This window comes from Pyrgilauda ruficollis, unplaced genomic scaffold, assembly GCF_017590135.1.
Source record: "Pyrgilauda ruficollis isolate IOZ18807 unplaced genomic scaffold, ASM1759013v1 scaffold60, whole genome shotgun sequence".
NCBI classification, from domain to species: Eukaryota; Metazoa; Chordata; class Aves; order Passeriformes; family Passeridae; genus Pyrgilauda; species Pyrgilauda ruficollis.
In genome coordinates, this window is record NW_024527711.1 from 135,315 (window position 1) to 156,175 (window position 20,861).

At 37.6% G+C, this 20,861-nt stretch overlaps 1 protein-coding gene across 1 annotated transcript; it reads left to right on the forward strand.

The window, feature by feature from the left end:
* Window positions 1–3,494: 3,494 nt before the first annotated feature.
* CHORDC1 (cysteine and histidine rich domain containing 1) lies at window positions 3,495–19,795 on the forward strand. Its single transcript, XM_041483645.1, has 11 exons — window positions 3,495–3,821; window positions 7,065–7,114; window positions 9,105–9,161; window positions 9,642–9,802; window positions 10,379–10,479; window positions 11,404–11,462; window positions 12,459–12,529; window positions 12,805–12,910; window positions 13,992–14,111; window positions 14,731–14,793; window positions 15,298–19,795. The coding sequence occupies exons 1-11, from the start codon at window positions 3,758–3,760 to the stop codon at window positions 15,439–15,441; spliced, it is 996 nt and encodes a 331-aa protein (XP_041339579.1). The 5' UTR covers window positions 3,495–3,757; the 3' UTR covers window positions 15,442–19,795.
* Window positions 19,796–20,861: the final 1,066 nt, after the last annotated feature.

The following is a 20,861-nucleotide window of genomic DNA, read 5'->3' on the forward strand; positions in this document are numbered from 1 at the left end:
GCAAGCGCTCTGGCGGATTATTAGAAGCGGATGCTGTTTAATCTCTCTTACCTCCTGGGAAAACCTGGCATTTAAAAAATCACAGAAGGGGAAGAAAAGTGTTCTCTCCCAAAAAGTCAGTTGTTCTGCTTTTCCATGTGATGTGACATTTTAAGTTGTTCTGCCCATCAAATCTGAACATATTCGGATGAAGAGGACAGTTTCTTGCAAACTCTGCAGGCTTTTGGCTTTTAGCTTTACAAGGATTTACATTTGTATTTTAAACGCCTGCTAAGCTTCCTAAAGAAAGGATTTGTTTAATTATTTCACATTTTGATATTTTCAGATCTGAAACAGAGCTACCTGCCTTGATTTTAAATGAGTCCTAAGAATCCATTTAAATTTCAAGGATTCCCTCTCTGTTCCAAGGAAGTTGAAGGAGCCCAAAATGCCCTCTGCCTCTGATTAGAAGCAAAAATATTCTAGTGTGATGCAACAGCTCTCACCTGAAGCTTGAGTATTGAAAACCCTCTCATCTCCCTCCATCAAATTTACTGAAAACTGGTTAACTTTGGGGCTTTTTTGCAACCCCATATTCAGCAGTTCTGCACAAACAATGACCTGATTTGAAGACTCCAGGATGAAAGACTCCTCACTCAACAAACTGGGAAGGAAATCCAATTTGCAAAGAGTCTGCATTTTGAGAACTGAATTGAAACATCCTGTTTCTTTACAGATTCCAGTTCTACAGGGAAGCTATGCCATTTCCAATGCTTGGAAATACACTGAAGCCCCATTAACTGTGGCTGAGATGGAATGACTTTTAACTGGTAGAAATTCCAGGCGGCTTTTCTTAGGGAAATCTTTGCACAGAAGCTAGCTCAGTTAAAAAAAAAAAAAAAAAAAAAAAAAAAAAAACAAACAGGAAAAAGAAAAGGTGGGTGAAGGGGATATAAATCCCTCTGCTATCATACATACATAAAATCCAGAGTGCATATGTGCATATTCTTCTGTGTTATGTCTGTGCAAGGTAGAACACTGCTTCCAAAACTTTTTAACTGTTTTTTCTGTTATTTCTGTTTTATTTATTAAACTGTTATTTCTGATATGAGAAAAATGAGAGATGATGTATTTAAAATAAAAAGCATGCACTCACAAATCTTTCACTATTTCTCAGACAAGATGTCTTGTAACACCTAATACAACATCCAGTCACTAAAGGCACCATAAAAGCTTGTCTAACACTCTGTAACCCAACACTTTGGAAGACTTTGAAACTGAAAATAAAGGACAAAAACCATAAGAATTATCTATGTACTTTTCATATTTTAAGTTCTAGGGAACCAAAATTCAGTGATCATCCATTAGACCATTATTCCTTATCAATCTGAATCACAAATGAAAAGTTTCTACACAAAATATATAGGAATTAATTAAAGTCTGTCATACCCTCAAGACGATTATCTAAATCTTACTAGAACAAGTTACTTTCTACCTTTCCACCTTTCCAAAACTGGGTTGAAAGCCGCTCATGCCTTCCTATTAAGCACAGAAAATGCCTTTCTGAAGCTGAGCAGACTTCTGTGAGATGAGGATTACGTACTATCAATTTATAGTGTTTTGTGCTGAATATACAAAATTTCAAGAGCTGATTACAAACCATTATTTGCTTCTCTAATGTTCTGTGAAACAAAACACTTCAGCCTATTTAACATCACGGACAATGACGACAGATACAGCTCAGTAACTTTCAGAGATCTGTGTGTGTTAAAATTAACAACAAACTGAGTTTTCAGGTGGATTTTCTTTAATGCCATATGCTGCAGAATTTTGAATTATGAAGCAAATGTATTCCTTTTTGATTTCTGTCTGGAAGATACAAAGGCATGTCTCCATATCAGTGAGATAGCAATTAGGTGGGGAATATACACAATACTTTTTGGGAGCACATGGATTGTATTTTTCTTTTCACAAGTCTCCTCTGAGTCTTAGAACCAAACTCCATTACTAACGTCATAGGAATGCTACTGTTTAATTCAGTAAATACCACACTGCTAAAATAACCTCTCTTGAATTTTAAAAAAAATATTCTTTGAACAGAAATTGATGCTGCCTCTGCAGAAGCATAGCTTTTTTTGCACTGCAAAAAGCCAACAAAATGTTGGCTCCTTCTAAAATGGATATATGCTTGCACACTATGGCTGAAATGCAACCACGGTCACAGAAATAGCACAAAACTTATTTTATGGATATAAATCTTATTTTCATGTGGCACTTTCACTGATGGGGAAATTTTCATAAAATGAAATTTATGTTTTAAGAACAATTCTTCACCTTATGAAGAATTGATGATGTCATGACGTAATGATGCACATACACCTATATGCAACATTTCTGTCTATCTTCTACTTATTTTATAAGGCATCTAACAAAAAAGAAATAATTAAATGCTTTTATATAGAAAGAGAAGCATTCTTATGTATCCCCTGTCTTTCCAAACTCTTATTACCACTCGCATTTATACTTTAAAATGCTTCTGGTAAACAGCAAGAGAATGGGGATTTTTTCTTCTTTAAACTACAAGAGGCCTCAATAGGAACTGCAGATCAGAGGGAAGCACTTGGTATGCAATGGCTCAAACAAATGCGTATCTTCATGTGACACACAGATAAAAAGATGCCAGCAGATATCAAGCATCAGCTCACAGGTTTGCAAAAGATCAGGGCTACATCAGAAGCAGTCTCCTGATCCTTTTGCATCCTGAAACTCCCTTTAAGAAGCCATTTTTTGTTCATTCTGTGTATGTGTGCTTCAGGATTTCTCACAGTCTGTACGAACACCTGGGCAATACTATTTTAAAAGCTGTGCTGTAGGTGTTTGACTAGGAGGAATCAGTTTGTAATTGTGTGCAGAAATGTAGATGTCTGTACTTATGTAATTAGAACAGCACGTAATGACAAGAGAAGGAATGACTTCAAACTGAAAATTCTAGACTCAGTATTAGGAAAACATTTATCTTGAGGGTGGTGAGGCACTGGGACAGTGGATGGTGGATGCCTGATCCCTGGTATTCCAGGCCAGATTGGATGGGGCTTGGAGCACCGTGGTCAAGTGAAGTTCCTTCCCTATTGTGGTGGCGTCGGAACTGGATGATCTTGAAGGTCCCTTCCACTGCAAACTATTCTATGATTTTAAATACAATCTCTATAATGCACACTATAGAGCATATGTAAGTTGGCCAGCTATCAGGAGCAGCCAGGCAAACTTTCAGGGGACTAAGACAACACAAATTAGTGTTTTTCATAGTAGGCTTCTGACGCTGGCACCTGTGCTACAGTGCAAATGAGACAGCCATTTAATACGTACGCACAAACATTTATTTCAAATCAAACTCGCATGCAAGGAAGGGGGGGGGGGGCCTGGTTAGGGGGAAATTAAAAAAAAAAAAAAAGGAAATTAAAAAAAAAAAAAAAGGCGCTAGAAATTCTCCGGAGGCCGAGCATTCACCCACAGCCGCGGCCCAGCATTCACCGCTACCGGGCCCAGCCGCCCGGCGCTCCCGCGGCCCCACAGCAGCGCCTGCGCGGCCGCCCGCCCGCTCTCGCCGGCCCCCGAAGCTTCGTGAAGATTCCGGAAGGCTCCGGCCGGCTCTTTCCGCCGCGGGAGCTGCCCCGCCCCCGGTGCTGCTGCCCGGCTTCCTTCCTTCCTTCCCCCTTCCTTCCGCCGTGTTCCACCGGGCTCGGCTCTCCCGGGCGGCGGGGCAGGAGGTGCTGCGGCCATGTCGCTGCTCTGCTACAACCGGGGCTGCGGGCAGCGCTTCGACCCCGAGAACAACACGGAGGGTGAGAGCGGCTGCGGAGGGGCCGGGGCGCGGTGCCTCCCTGGCTGCCAGCGCGGGGAGCGGGGGCGGCCTCCGGGGCTCTGCGGGGCGGTGTGAGCCCGTCCCGCCGGGGCCATGCCCTGCGGGGCTGTCTCCCGGCCCGCGGGGTGCGGCTGCCCCGGGGACACGCGTGTGGGGCCGGGGCAGGCCCGCGCTGCGCGGCGCTGTCATGTGTGCCAAAGGCCAACGTAGGCTTCTCTGCTGAGGCCTCTGTGAGTGTTGCATTCATCCCAGTTACCAGCGGGTTTTTGTTTTTTAGGTTGGTTCGGTTTTTGGTTTTGTTTTGGTTTGGGTTTTTCTTGTAGTTAAAGTGCGTAGACTTGCAGCAGGTAATTAAATGGGTCTGAACTGCACACGTGTGCCTGCTTTTCCAAGTGCCTTGAGTGCTTCTGGGTGTGCTGGGAATGCTGGTGAAGCGTATTTAAAGCTCTGTCATTTGGGTTTTCATAGTTCCACAGAGGTGCAGGAGGGTGAGTTGAGTTTTCAGAAGGCTCGCCCTCACCTGGTTTATAAATTAACTGTGTTGGTTGAATTTCTAGAATGCTCTCTTCGTGTTTATTTAATTTTTAGTGACCCCCAGGGCTAGAAGTAGGCTAGCGTGTTCTAGCTTGCACATTTTTAGTGGTTTAGAACCGTGGCAATAATGTGTATTTTCACATGTGTTTATTTTTCTGAGCTATGTGTTTTTGCATAGAGAGGGGCAACATATTGAGTACAATAAGGGTATTTATTGTTTAAAAAAAAAAAAGGAAATCCTGTTAGGATTTTGTGACCTGTACTCCTTACAAAAGTAACACTTATAAAAGTAACACTTCTTTATGGTTTGTGATCAAGCTGTAGTAAACTAGGTCAGGTTGGTATGGCCATATGCTAACTGTGGTGCTTGGGTTGGGGAAAAAAATTTCACGGCATGCAGTTTGTTTCGGTAAGTGGCTGGAACGTGTAGTGGAATCACTGTGTCCTAGACTAAGCATTTCTCAAGGTAAATGTAATTATTCACAGATCGCTACAGAGAACCAGGTTTTGCATATGGGTGACCCCTGCAAATTTCTACTTCGACATTTAATCAAAAGACCAATAAAGTGCTTTAAGGATGCAGCAGTAAGGTGGTAGTAGTGTGTGCATGGTAGGATCAGTTTGACTATGAAATTGACATCAAAAAAGCTCCAAACAAACAAAACCCTGAAAAATTATGGTACTTGTGTCTCCAAAATTTATCTGAGGGTTAGAGAAAATGGCTTTGAAATACTTTGGTCTTCCTGGGTAAAGGAAAGGTTTTAACAGCAGTGGAGAGGTAACTTGTTTTGTTTGGGGTTTGTTTCTTTTTTCAGTGAAAATGTAGAATAGTAACCAAAAGCCACAGCGATCTGATCTCATACGAATCAGAACTAGAATATGCTTTTATCTGCTTGTATCCTAATTTTCTGTTGGACTCAGTGTGAGCACAGACAGGCTGATGTTTTACTGTCCTCTAGCCGGCACACTGGTCAGACTGCTCAGTGGTCAGACCCCGCTGGCTCTGCTGAGGCACTGCAGAGCTCCTTGTCCTGGCATCTTCTCTCCTGGAGCACGCAGGGCCCTCAGGAGGGCTGTCATTTGCTCTACCTGGTACCTACTGCAGACCAGGCTCCAGGGAGGGAGGAAAAAGGATTGTACTTGGCCAGATGGACGACCAGGCACTCGTCTGTGTCTGCCTTGAGCTGGAGCCTAGCCACCCCTGAGGCAGTTGATTTTGTGATGGTCCTGGTCTCTAAAACGGTAGCTGTTATTAACAGCATCTCTCTAGTGAAGAATTAAAAATCTTCATTTAAGTCTTCTTACTCAGAAATAATCTTTGCTACGGAACAGTGTTTATTTTTACTCTCATGGTACTTCTAATGACATACATACTTTTGGAAAAGAATAACCTCTACTTTTATTTTTATTTGATTTAATAGTAAGTCCTGGTCTCTATGCAAAGTAACCACCTTTTTCCTTTTTAATTTTCCTGTGAGGTTTACCAGAATTAGCTTTTCATCCTGAAACTGAAGGAATTGATAGAGGTTTATGGATATATTTGTAAGTCTTGCTGAAGGACTAATGTTCTAAAATATGTGTATTTTGACTTAAGGTGGGAACTGATGGCCCTCAGACTGTATTAGTCCTTTAGACACAGGCACTGAATATAAAATCAAATTATACAAAATGAGGTTTCTTTAAAAATCTACATATTTATAAGAAAGATAAAAACAACCGAGTTTGGGTTGGGTTTTTGCCTATTAATTATCTGTAGGCAGATTGCTAATGAAGTTATTTATCACTTTTTTCGTTTGCTTCTTATTATGTGCATTGTTACTGTTTGTGTCACTTTTAATTTTAAGTGTTTCTGATTTTGCTTTAAAGGCTAAAAGATAGTGCTCAGAGTTAAGTCAGTAAAATACTGTCCATGCAGTAAATGTCAGTGAGAAGTTATATAATCAGAGCAGTTTTATTACATGTTAAAGGAATACAAGTAAAAGAGAACAGCTGTGTAATGTTGATAAACATCTGTGAATACAAACACTTTCATTAATGGAGGTTGTGTTCCAGTGTAGTGTTTGTGCAGAATCTATTAGTAATAAATAGTATTGATACATCAAAATTGTGTGTGTGTAGAAGACTAACCTTTGGGTTCAAATCCTTAGGTGGTTTAGGATACTACAGACATTTAAAGAAAAGGTAATTACAGTTCAAATAATGAACTCATGATTTGCATCAAGAGACTTTTTTAACAGAATGCTTCTCGACAGAAAGCTCTGATCAGGTTCAAGTGGATGTATTTGAAGAGATAAATCAGTGTTTTCTGTCTGTCAGGTAGCCATAGGGTCACCTTCTTACTTCTGCAAATTTACCAGTAAGGCCTGACTACTGATGGAGGCCAGGGATGATCCATAGAGAGTTTCCTTGCTCCATGTGGAAGCAGTAGTTTGTCTTAGATACCTGCTTTCTAGTTTGTGTTGTATGATATTTAAGAAGAAGGAAGACCTCATTATTTATGTTTAATATATGCATTCAGATAGCTTTTTTGGAGGAATCTGGATTTTTCTGAGTAATGATGTGCACTCGGGGAAGTGGGGCAGCTCATGGCATACATGAATTGTAAATGTGGCATTTTTGCTGGGTTTGTAATCATATGAATAAAGATTCTTGGTGTGCCTCAATATTAATAATAATCATTGTCTTCTAGGTTCATGCACATACCATCCAGGTGTGCCCGTTTTTCATGATGCTCTCAAAGTAAGTATTCAACTGTCCTTTTAAGTATTATCTATTTGGTTTTTCATCTTTTTAATTCCAGGTCTTTCCGTGTTGAGAAACTGATGTTCAGCCTATCATGAGGAACCCCATGAAATTAGAAAAGCACAGTTAGTAATTCCTGAAAAAGAAATTAAAAACTCCATTCATATGGTCTAAATGCCATGCAAGTCTAGATGACTTGTTTCCTGTTGATTAACTGACTTTAGGTCTCTCAGCAGTTTAATTAGGTCCTCTAAATAGGACTGTGGAGCCATTGAGAGGTTTCATACTCTTTAAATTAATTAACCTGCTTGGAATTCAGAGCAGCTGCTTGTGGTCTAATGTGGCCAGGGCACTAATGTGTATGTGACATTTGTCTGCTGTAAAAAACAGTCACATTCATTTAGTCAGCCAAATGAGGATGTTGATTAAATTGGGACTGGTCTCCCATGCCTCTTATGCAGCTGTCCAGGATTCTTTGGCTTCATCTTCAGTGAAGAATTAAATATACCTGTGATGGGTCTCCAGTGCTTAGACTGCACAGCCCATCCTTGGTTTTGTGCTAAACTGTTTGCCCTCTTCAGAATCTGCTGGATGCATACAAAGTGCTTACAGGGGATCATTTCAGACACAACTGCTGAAACAGTACTGGAAATCATTCTCATAATATAATTGTGTGTAGTCAAAAATCTGGTGTCCAAAAATGGAGCCTGGCACTTTATTAATATTGATGTAGCCTAAGTGACTTTTCTTAGAGCACTAAACTGCTATTTAGCTGAGCTTTGAGAGAAGTGGGGTTTTTTTCTTGGTACTTAGGAACTATTTCTACTGGAAGTGCATCTCATCCCAGCAATGTGGTGTCTTTTGGCCTTGTGAAAGCTTCTGCATTTGTGCTGGGCAGTGTGTGTGCTGTGAGCTGTTGCTTATATTGCAGTACCTGACTCTGGAATCAGCCATCGTGTACCGCTGGCAAACTGGGACAAATACTCTTAGATCAAATACTGTACAGTTATTTAGACAATTGTACAAAATTATAGCTGTACTCAGAGCACAGTACAAAAATCTTCTACATAATTACGAAGACAGCAGTTATACAGTCAGCTCAAAAACTTATATTTACACCCTCTTTCTCACATACTCACTGTTTATAAACAAGTACCACTTTCTCTTTCTCCTTATCCTGCCTCTTGATCTAATTAAAAATTTATCATAATTGCAAATGAGCAGTTTTCTTCATGCTATGAATTCTAGATCATCTAGGTGGGCAGGATGAACCTTTTGTCTCCTCAACTGTGGAAATAGTTTATATTTTGAGGGTATTTTAGAACCACCTACCTAAAACCCATTGTGTTGTACCACTTAAGCTTTCAAAGCGGTGGTGCATTAGTCAAACTGTTGCCTCTAATGAAGTTCTTTGAGTTCTAAGATATATTATTCACAGTGGCAAGGCAATTTGCTGTAAAATTGAATTTCTCGTTTATATAATAAAAAGTGCTCTTGATTGATGTAGTTGGGTAGCTGTGTAATGCACATATCCAACTCTGTTGGTGCAGAATAAGCAATTGAAAGATTTGAGTGGAGCTCAAGAAAAGAAAAAAAAAAAATCCCTACCATTTTTGGAAGAGGGCCTGTGCATTGAGCCACAGGTGAGCCTGGTCTCAGGTGTAGTATTTTGTTTTGCTTACGTGTTACTTAATGCGATGAAGTAACAATTCTATTTTCTGTTGTACAGAGTTGGCACCTAACTTGTCAAGGAAGTATTGCCTCACGTTTACTGAACTTGCTGATGAAGGCAGCATCTGCAAACTAGAAGATTTCTCTGGCTTTTAAAAATGTAGATGATTATATTGTCCAGAGTAGGGAAGAAAACAATTGCTAGTCTTGATATGCCACATATTTTAAAGAAAATCTATAAGTATTTTGGTTTTTTTAAGCTGTTCTCAAGTTCGGTAGTCATGCCTATGTTGTTTGTCTTCCGAAATGTTTGCAGGGTTGGTCATGTTGTAAGAGGAGAACAACAGACTTTTCTGACTTCTTAAGCATTGTGGTATGTACTCATGATTATGTACAATTTCTATACTTGTCAAGTGACAGTGATTAATATTAAATGGTGCATGTGCTTACATGTTTTAAATTAGGCTACTTCTATTAACACTGTCTTAATTCTTATATGCTCTATTTTTCTTAATATAATGCTGAAGTCAAGGCTCATTTTCAAGTTTGGTTAAAATTATCAAAATAGGTTTTGATAGAACTGCTTGCTAATAAAGAAGGATTGTCAACATTTGTTGCAGCTTTGCTTGACTACAGAAAGTATGCATTTTTCTTTTAACTCATATCCAAAATGAGAATATTTTCCACTTTAGTGGTAGGATTTCCTTTGCAGCCAGTGTTAAGAGTGGGCTAAAGGAAAAGATGGAGCTGAAGAAATGAGTCAAGAAGGCTTGTTGCAGTTTTTCTTAGTTCGTGATACATATGAACTACACTGCATTTATACATAAATAAAAACTTATGCTTTCCACGATAGGGCTGTACAAAGGGTTTCCATAACAGCGAGAAACCTCCTGAGCCTGTTAAACCAGAAGTCAAAACTACCTCTGAACGAAAGGAGCTAGCTGAACTGAAACCCAAATTTCAAGAACACATAATTCAGGCACCAAAACCATTGGAAACAATTAAGAGACCGAGGTACAGTATATGAAACTTAAGATTTTCCAAATTTGTAGTCAGTTGGCCAAATTAAAGCTTGCTTGGTTATTCCGTATTGAACATTTCATGAAGTGTAGAAATTCTGAAATGAACCTTAGAAGACCTTGGTTTTGGTAGAAGTGATGATGTTATCTTAAGCTTCAAAATGTGAGAAAAGAATTCTGGTTATGACAAAGAAGTATTTGATCTTTCAGCACAAGAAGCAAAAAATTGAAGTCTATAACGTCATAGCTTTAAAATGCCACTAGAATCTGTGTTAAGTGTTTTAAACAGTAATAAAAATAATTTTGGGGTGCTTGTATTTAGATTCCTTAGTATCTCTGATTTATTTTTATTTTGTAGAATATTTAGGATTTCCAGTTGAAAGCCGAGACTGCCTTCTAAGTTTCTAGTCTGTTTTTTCATAAATGGTATAAATTGGCATTTACAAATGTAATTTGTTTGTTGAAGGAAGGTTTGAAAGGAAGAGTTGTAGGAAGATTAAAAGTTACTACTTTGTCTTCTATAAATTCTTTCTCATGAAGTAAGTTGACACTAATACATGGATTTTTTTAGCCCAGATGAGCCAATGACAAATTTGCAGCTGAAAGTGTCAGCTTCCTTGAAACAAGCTCTCGATAAACTGAAACTGTCATCAGAAAATGAAGGCAGAAAAGGTAAGGAGACAGGGAGATTAAGTAGGTGTGTGATGCTAAGTGTCACACAAATAAATGAAATGCTGATCTTGTCATTTCTGAAGTGATAGTTTCCTGTAATTATGTTCTTTTTCTTAATAATCTGGGAAATACCTTCCAGTCCAGGGAATGATCATTGAAGTTCAAATGTGGGTAACATGGAGATTTGGTTGTTGGGAACAGTTCATTGTCATTATTTGAACAGTGTCTTTTCTAAGATTTTGAGGTTAGAATGGGCGTAATGGTAACATCCGTTTCTGAATATGTGACTGACAGAGTTACCAAGAAATGAGCTTTACTCCCTATTGTCGCAGAGATAGTATCATATAAATTGGTGAAATTCCTTGGAAGAATAGTTGGTTCTCCCTTGTCTATTCTTCCTCTTTCTTCTTCCCACATTTTATTTGGAATTTGGTTCCAGAACTACACTGCTCCTTAAGTAACTTTATGATTTCAACCTACGCTTGTGGCTATTTTATGCTCTTTTGTTCTTGTGCCAAGCTAATTTAGCTCTTCTTTCACCATGGTATCCAAATTATTTCCTTGTGTGTATTTGTAGACAGCAGTTGAAGCCTTTTACATTTAGTTTTACAAAACTGAACAAGATGAATGATTGCTTCAAGTTTTGCTTCTCCTGTGATTGTAATGATCCTCTTCATCTTTTTTTATTTACCCCACTTAAAATGTGTAAAGATATAGAGCCTAGAATTTCATGCATAGGTAATACAGCTTTTGGAATGTTTCTCTGTACCTCTCCGGCAGATTTCACTGTCAGGCAGAAAATAGATGCTTAAAGAGGAAGGTTTTTCTAATCTCCTCCTCGGTTCATTTTAGTCCTTAATAAAAGCAAAGTGTTCAGTTGATTATGCAATTCATTTGCTATTTTCTATAATAATCTGTTTACAGAGGAAGATAGTGATGAAATCAAGATTGGGACGGCATGTAAAAATGCAGGCTGTTCAAAAGTAAGTGGTTCAGTTGTACTGTAAATGCAGCTGCTCAGCTATTAAGTGAGCAGTTTCGGTTTTTGTGTGCTACAAGTTAATTTGGAAAAGGCACAAAGTCCATTTGGTTTAACAAGTGCATAATTGATAACATGCTGTATTATGGACAAATGTGAGTTGTTTGCAGAAAGTCAAAGATGTTTTTCCTAAACCTGTCATGAACTTCTAATTAGTAAGCTTGTCAAATCCATGGTACTGTGGTGTTTCAACTTAACCTACTAAATATAATATTGGTCAGAGGTGGCTTACTGGCAACACTTGAGTTGCTCTTGATAATGTGTATAGATCAGAAGCATCTACAGATACTAACAGTTAATGTTTTGTGCAAGAAGAATTAAAAAGTCAGTGTTTTAACACTTCTAGCATCAGAATTAGTCATTATATTATCTAGTCATTTAAAGTGAAAGTTACACTGACAGGCTTGTTTTGTGCAAAATGGGACAGTAAAATTTAAATAGCTATTTTACCTGGCAGATTTTGCATTATCTACTGAAGCTCTGGTGGGAGGAGAGCTTGGCAGTCTTTGTGTTGGGAAGAACTGATCTGATATTCAGTGGCTGAGTTGCATATTGTTTATTTTACTTTCTCTAGACAATCCATGTGTTTTATGAATGACAAGTTTAATTTATTTACAAGTTACGTCCTTGTTTTCTCTGAATGCTCAGAGTATTTTAAAGACCGAAATCTCTGAGGATGTGCAGTGACCTTTATGAGCATAGGTGGTGTCACCATTGAATACGAAGTACAGCTTCTTAGCAGTGCCAGAGAACCTTCTGTGAAGGAAGGTTGAATGTTTACTTTGAAAAGCTAGGACAAGCCATTAGATCTAGAGTATTTGCCCAAAAGCTTTGTCGTACTTTGGTCATTATTTCTGGTTTGTGTCGTGCCATGGTTTTTTTTTTTTCCTTGCTGCAAATCCTGTAACAGTAACACACTTCAAATGCTTTGTCCCACCAGACATACGAAGGACCACACAGCGCAGAGGAAGTATGTATATACCATTCTGGTGTACCTATATTCCATGAAGGGTTAGTATTCAGCTAACTTCCATTTTTGTACCTGTGTTCTGTGAAGGGTTAGTATTCAGTTAATTTCAGGTTTTTTTAACTAGTCTGTTGTGTGTTCCTGCTTTCTTTGTAAATGTTGCCTTGATTTATTCTCTATTCCCTCTTCTGTCAAAAATTGCAGTGCTTGAAGGGGATATATAGAAGTAACAGTAATATTGCATAAAGGAAAGATTTTACATGTCCACAGTAAATAATGTCCTAAATATTGTTTGTTAATTACTTTGCAAACTTCCAAGGATGAAGTATTGGAGCTGTTGTAAAAGAAAAACTTCTGACTTCAATACATTTTTAGCTCAAGAAGGCTGCACAAGAGGAACACACGTATGGACTAAAAAGGATGCAGTAAGTAGCATTAAGATTGCATTCTGTAATTGTCCATCCTGAATTTTGAATAGTGAAATGTAGTTTGTAGCTTTATTGAGTTATTACTGTAGCTGAGTTATTACAGATCACTACCTCTGACATAATGTGGAGGATACATAATGTGCACAGCAGGAAAACTGAGAAATGGAGTGTGAAGTAGTCTGTGCTACAGGTATACTTGATTCTTTAAAATTATAGAATATAATAATGGACCAAAACATTTGAAAAACATTATTTGGTCACACGATGGATACAGGTGAACAAAAAAGTTCTTGTTATGAATGTGTCATCTGTTGCTGAGGCAAAAAGAGTTTGGCACTGCAAACATCAGGAAGGTTTAACAGAAGAAAATAAAGATACATTATAAATAGTGTAGTTTCATTACCTTATTCCAGAACAATTACTTCCAAATCCTTTACTTCCTTGAAATCTTATAATTGCTGCTTGTTTTGAATATTTATATTTTTGTTCAAGAATAATTTGCAAGTGCAGAAAATAGGGATTAAAAAAAAGCTGAAGTCATGAGTCTAAAGTAGGAGAGTGTAGAAAAAGAGTAAAGAATTTATCCACATTTAAAGAAACCAGGAGTATATTAATTGTATGTGTATTGAGATAATGGGCTTCTATCCAACAAGGGGTTTTTTTACGTTAGGTTTTTGTTTTATTTTGAGGGTTTTTTCACAGTTTACTTACTTTTTCTGCATCAGCGAACAGAGACTAATAAATTTTTTTTTGCAGGCCTATGAAGCATTCTTGGAGTCATGGCATTCTTTCTCTTTGTTCAGTTCCTTTCTATAACCTGCTGGCTAACTGTAGTCTTGGAAAGGAAGTTGATCCACCAAGTAACATTTTTTTGTTGTAGTTTGTTTGAGAGGGAGATACTGAAATACTTAGTAAAAAGAATTGCAAGTGGAGTCTTGCAGTCTCCTGTGAAGATGAAATATAGTTCTTTATTAGCCATGCTAATTGGCTATTAAAAAAACTCCTGGGTGTTTATGCTGTTAATCTTGTAGAAAAATATTCAAATGTAATTCTAAGTCTTTTTTTTTTCCTTATATAGGGTACAAAAGTAGTTCCATGCAGGCATGATTGGCACCAGACTGGAGGAGAAGTGACTGTTTCTGTATATGCTAAAAACTCTGTCCCTGATCTGAGCTACGTAGAAGCGAATAGCACAATGGTGAGCCTCTACCTTGAGATCAGCAGCTTGAACCTAGGAAAATCTGCTCAGCTTTATTTACAAGGCAGAGATAGCATAAAACTCTTTTTTGAGTAACTGCTTTTACTTGGCATTTGTGTTTGTTCAAGTATGTATAGCTTTTTTTCTCCCTTCTGTTTGGACATCTGCACTTTAATGTGTGGGTTTTTTTAAAGCTGCAATAAAGTGTGCATAAAAAAAAATCTTTGATTTGACTTCCATAATTAAAACCCAAGCATGATGGGTTTCCATTGCCATATGTATAAATAATTATAGAGTCATCATTTAGTTGTATTTGACTTAATGTAATTTGATACCATTATTCATTGTATGCTGTTTCACAGCTACTGATATTAAACAGGTGTTAAAATGACTCTGATTTCTTTATCTAAAATTATAAGGTACCAGTGGTCGCTGTTGATTGCAACTGTATCAGAATCTATTAAAATAGATACTCATCTCTATTTCTGAGGGACAATTTTATTACTTTGGTCATTGTAGGATCCAAATCCTAAAATGGTATATTCTGTTTAAACATGCTTGAGTTGTGAGATGTTTTGTTAACATGATTAACTTTTCTCTCGTTGTTTTTCCTGTTAAGGTAAATATTCATATTGTATTTGAAGGAGAAAAGGAGTTTCATCGTAGTGTGAAGTTATGGGGAGTAAGTATAAAAATATTTTTTCTATTAAAAAGAAACAAACAAAAAACCCCAGAAGGAAACTGAAGCATAAGCCATTAGCTTCCTCTCTTTCAAAATGGTTTGGTTTTCCTCATTACTCTGTTTTCTGAAAGATTTTCTGTCGCATGTCATTGAGTAATTACATTTAAATAAGAGTAAGATGATCCAGGAGATCCAGTGTGATGTCATATTGGGCACTGCTTTGTACAGAAGGTGGCCTTCCAAGGTCCTTTCTGATCCCAACGCCATGGTAGTAGTACTGCAGAAAACCCTTGGTTATGTATTTTAGCCAGTGTATGTTAGATATGTGTAGGCATATGTTTATGCCATAAACTTTCCATAGCTTGGGAATGGGAAACAGTCTTGATTTTTCAAGATACTAGGGAGATCTTTTACTGAAATTTAGTGATGAGGTGCTCTCTAACTTAAACCTGCAGTGTCTGTCAGTCTGTTGAATTAAAGTGTGAAATACCTTTACTATTCTAGGTGATCGATGTAAAGAGGAGTTACGTGAACATGACCGCTACAAAGATTGAGCTCACTATGAGAAAAGCTGAGCCCCTGCTATGGGCAAGTCTGGAGTTACCAGCATCCAACACACAACCAAAACAGGAGAGTTCGGATCAATAACAATTCCAAGAGACAAGTTATTTCCCATGATGAAGTGGTGACTTGCTACTGTAATCAAATATTTAACTTTTATATCGATTTCTTTTTTTTTTAATGCTAGTTCATCTGTTCCCTTCTAGAAAGAAATTTGACGCACAGCAAATGGGGGTGTCAACTTGAAAGGGTAACAGTTATTTTTGCTCTTGCTCCCATGGGTATGTTTATCCTAGATGCAGTGTCTTCATGGGGATTTGGAGTAAAATAGCTATTGCCCTTCGCTTGCAACCTTCCCTACCATGCACTGACTATCCCAGTAGATGTGCTCTCTGTTCATAGTGAGTGTTTTTGTTTTTCAGCTGTTCTGTTTAGGCTGGATGCATTTGGTAGCCCATGTTAAATTCAGCACTGTTATGAACCATACAGTAATGCAGATAGAAAAATCTGAGATTGAACTGATTAGCATGTAATTCTACATCTAGAGTAAAAGGTTACTTAAACAAATAGGAAGCTGTGTGCTTATAGACTTTCATGTTCTGAAACAAAGGTTTCGTTCAATACCTGTTGGCTTATGGAGGAAGTAAATGAACGGTATTATTCCAAGGATTTCAGTACTTGCTGACTCCTGCTGTCTTTCATGTATCAAAGCGCAGATCAGGTTAAAATTTTTAAAAAGGTGGCAAGAAGGGATTTTTTTTTACTCTTACATTTGCTATTTGAGTAGTTAAATATGAAAGCAAATGGACAGTGAAATGGCTGTATAACTTAGCATTTCAGCTGTGAAGAGTATGTAAACAGCAAACTATTGTAAAATTACCAAAGTGCTGTATATATTTGGCAGCCTTTAGAATGTATAATCTGTCCTATTTTACAACATTGAAAATCTCAAGACTCTTCTCAAAGTAGATGGATATGTGTAGTAGGAGAAACCAGGACACACTGTAGGTGTCTTGGTAAAACAATTTCCACATAGTTGCGTGTATCTCTTGATTCTGAGGATGGTCATCTTAAAAACTGCAGTTACATACAGAACAAATCTTAGGAGAAACAACATGCTTTGAAATCTGTCTCATACTGTAATTGTACCTTTGAATCAAAATAATTTAAAAGAATACTGTATCTTTTGAGCAGACTCTAATTAGAAATCAAGGCCTTAGTTTTATTTTCAGTTCATCAGTAAAGGTGTGTGGCTGAAAACAGGATAGCTGTAAAAATATTTTTTTTTAATCCAGGGAGCAAAACACAGTAACAATACTTTCTATTTCTGGTTGGAGTAGTTTCTTAATTTTGGTTTGCAGCTGAAATAAAAATGTTTTCCTATTAAAGTAATACAAATACACCATTATTTATTGTGCCTAATCCTGTATATGTAAACAAGAGGTCTTGTGGACTGTTAAAATGCATGGATGCTCATCTACCAGCCTTGGCAGACCTGGAATAGTGTCAGGAGAAACACAGGGTGTAGTAAAGGCATTCTGAAGTGAAATACAGGTTTCTGAGAATCTTGCTGCTTTCCAATAGGTATGATTTGACTCACATTTTTCTCTAACAGTACTTGAAGTCCTACTTCATGCTTACAGTAGTAGGAAATACATTACCAAAGAAACCATCCCTGAACACCAAGAAGGTTAACACTGGTGATACAAATATATATATATATGTGTGTGCACATACACAAAATTGTTTTGGTGCTTCTCTACCGTAATTTCATGATCCTTTGTCCTCAATTACTTAGTTTGAGCATGGTTGTATGCTCCCTTGGGCCTTTCAAAAAAGTTCAGCTCTAAGTTCTCCTGTGTAGATTGTGTTAACCTCTAATAATGCCTTTTCTTTGCTCTTTTTTTTTTTTAATCTGAAAATGTCAGGTACTGCGAAGTGATAAGGGTACAAGCTTATAAAATACGTGCCTGCCAGGTGGCCCTCTGAAAACTGAACAGATGTTCCTTGATGTGTTCTGAACCAACAAGTGGGGTACTTACTAGTGTGACACTGAGAACATCAGTGGATGAAAAATTCTAGGTAGCTGTAGCTACTAGCATACCATCTGTGTTTGTGGGTGCAGAACTCTGAACTTGGACAGCTAAATTAGTAATGCTTAAATGCCAGGATAAAGTTCTTGTTTAACAAGCAAGTTCAAATGTGTCAATCCATATGGATATATAAATATCCTAAATATGTCAAACATGGAAAACATATTTTCTCTTAATTTGCATCCTCATGTGCATTAGGTTTATGTAATGTAAAACCTGTTTTAAAGAATGACATGGAAAATGGAATTCCTTGGGAAAACAATATCTGTTTTTAAGTAAGTCATATTCTGCTTTAGTGCACTAAACCCTAAATGGAGAGAAATGTGGATGAATGTGATGTCTCATGTGAATGCTGCAGGCTTTGGGATCCTGTATCACTCTTTCAAACTTGTACTTTCAAACTTTCAAACTTGTATCACTCTTTCAAACTATGTTCTGCTGATAGCTTAGTCACCTTGGCCATAAGGGGGAGAAAGCTCCTGTAAACACAGTCCCCAGTTTTGCTTTTTTTTTTCATTCCTCCTCCTCTTCTCCTGTTATTCATCTTTCAGCACAAAGCTAAAGATACTTCAGGTGTTCTATAATGACTCCCCAGTCAGTGGCAATACAACCACTTTTAAAGCTTACCTGTTTAAAAAAGCAAGCAAACAAATTAACCCATGAAAACCCCACCAGCTTTGGTCAGGCAAGAAGGTATAGACTGTACAGTAACAGCATAGTTTCTGTGGCCTGGGATGCTTTTCAGAATAAAAGTATAAACCTTCTGACGGCCTTGACTGCCATAAACTGTTTAACTGCAGCAATTCTTAGCAGTGTTTTATAACCATATGTTTGCGTCTGTCCTGAAGCTGCAATAGCTGTATCACTCACTGAATTTGTGTGTTTTGAGCAGTTGCTCACAACAGGCTTCAACACACCAAGGGTTGTTCCTGGTGTTTCATGCAATGACATCTTGACATGCATAGTGATAGCAGATACTTTGGTGGAATATTGGCTTGGCTATAACTTTTTTTAGTAAGTGTGGAGAGAAGGTCAGGCCAGCTGTAGTGTACTAAACCAATCATGATGGATACTTTCCCAAAAGCAAGATTTATCAAGTAAGCAAAGTGATATGGCATTCACCTGTCTAATAATGACACTATATTGCAAACCAGTATGAACAGGAATACTCGGTGTCAAAGTCATCCTTTTTCCATGCACTCAGATCTTGTGCTGTATTTATCAAATTAAGTTGATACAGTCTAACTATATTTTTATAGATACGTGTTTAAGAGCTGTAGTGTGTTTCAGTGTGGGTTTGTGTGTTACACATGTAGGCAAGCATGTTACGTGACACAGAGCTGACTGTACAGGTGCATATAAAACTTCACCTTCACGATCCCTGTATAATATGAAAAATTGCATGGGTATACAAGTTTACGACAGAAATCTTAATCTTTTCCCTCATGTATAAGCCCATTTTCCTATCTAGCATATTTCATACCTAACATCACAGGTAAAAAGTGATAGGATGAGAGGAAGCAACCTCAAGTTGCACCAGGGGAGGTTTAAATTGGATGTTGGGGAAAACAATTTTCATAGAAGGGGTTGTCAGGAATTAGAACAATCTGCCCAGGGAAGCAGTGCACTCAGCATGCCTGGAGGTGCTTAAAAAATATGGATATGGCACTTAAGGACATGGGTTAATGATGGACATGGTGGTGGTGCTACCTTAGTGGTTGGTGATCTTAGAGGTTTTTCCAGTCTTAACAATTCTATGATCTTGTATCTGTAACAACATTTCTTGGAGGAATTGGAATTTATGTGAATGTTAATACACTGCTAAACACAGGGCTGATCAGCTACTTTGACTTTAGGTGCTGATAAAACTTGACAAAAAAATCTTCCATTGGATGGTATTCTGGATTGTGTACATTATCAAGTCACCATTTCAGTAGTTTAGGAATTAGTTTTACTAGGAATTTTGCCTTGGGAAAAAAAAATATACCTATTCTACATAATGATGCATTTTTGGCTTGCATTCTTTAAACATGGCATGAGTATCGATTAAATACTGTATCTGTTAATGATTGGTCTTTCCCAATTTGCTACTAATTTTTTTTTACTTCTGTTCAGGAAGGAGATCCTTTTTAAAGTAATGAGTTATGTGTCTGGAACACTGTTTAAGGGTGGTAAGAATTTTGCCATTATAAGAGTCTTGAATTACAGTTGAAGAGGAGATGACTTTTCGCATGGCTGTTTGACTCTGCACATTCACAAAACTTACATGCAGAAATTAATCTCATGTCTTCATGCTCTAGTTTTTTTCTTAATGTATCCAATAAAATTCTTATTACATGCTGGTTGCATTTGGGGTTTGTGTTTGACTCCTTTTGTTATGGGTGCGAACTTCCCTGCAGCATGGATGTTGAAGTAAAATGTAAGTGGACATTTTTCACATATAGGTCTATATAGGAAGGAAACTGCATTGCCAAGGGATTTTTCTCACCTGTAGTTCCTTTCTTTGCTTGTTGCTTTCTAAAACTACACTTTTGAGCTGTCACAAACTTAACGGAAGTGCAATAATTCCAGATGCAGTGGCTGTTTCTAAAGTTGCTGAAGGTACTGTTGCTTTGATTTTTTTCCGGTTTCTTAGAAAAAGAAGATAACTTTCCAAAACCTCTGGCATTCACTCAGTGTAGAAAAGGGTTCACCTCTTGTAGCCTGGTATCTTCTATGGTAATAAATACTTGCGCTTTTCCCAAAGTTTGTGTAGCTGTTTTGACCAGAGGGTAACCAAGGTATTGTTACAGACATTACAAACTAATCCACAGGCTAATGAGTGTTAAGCAAAAAATGGAAGCATGCTTTTGAATAAAATATTGTTGTTACCTACTAGAAAGAAGTATTTGAAGAATTAGTTCCTTGTTAAATTTTAAAGCTGCGTTGCAACAAAATTCATTTAAAGCTACCTAGAGGCAGATCTTTTGACATACAATGATCTATGAAATACTTTTAGTCCAGAAACCTTGTTCTCTGAAATGTGATTTAAACCTATGATAAATATTGATACTGCAATATTATTGCTGAATTCCATGCTTGGGAGAAAACTAACCTAATATACTTCTAGCCTAATGTGCTTAACCTAATTTGTTCCTCCTTAATTGGAAATCAGGCTTGTGTGTAACAAGGCAGAGTTGATGCAGTGAGCTTTTATACCCCAAGGGACTTAATTTAGGGTTTTTTTTTAAGGGAATGCCTTGTAATCAGGTTATATCATTATGTACATAAACAACCCAAATTTTAAATATTCTGCCCATAGTGAAAGCAGTTAACATTTGGAGTGTCAACTCATGTTCAAAACCTACAATAAAGAGGTAGTTTAAGTTCTTTAACTGCAGCTTTGTAAACTGGAAGCTTGTAGGCTCTTCTGTT

Coding starts and splice junctions, on each gene's coding strand:
- CHORDC1 (XM_041483645.1), top strand. CDS start 3,758: ATGTCGCTGCTCTGCTACAACCGGGGCTGCGGGCAGCGCTTCGACCCC. Junction 3,822..7,064: donor CCCCGAGAACAACACGGAGG/GTGAGAGCGGCT, acceptor ATTGTCTTCTAG/GTTCATGCACATACCATCCA. Junction 14,112..14,730: donor TAGAAGCGAATAGCACAATG/GTGAGCCTCTAC, acceptor TTTCCTGTTAAG/GTAAATATTCATATTGTATT.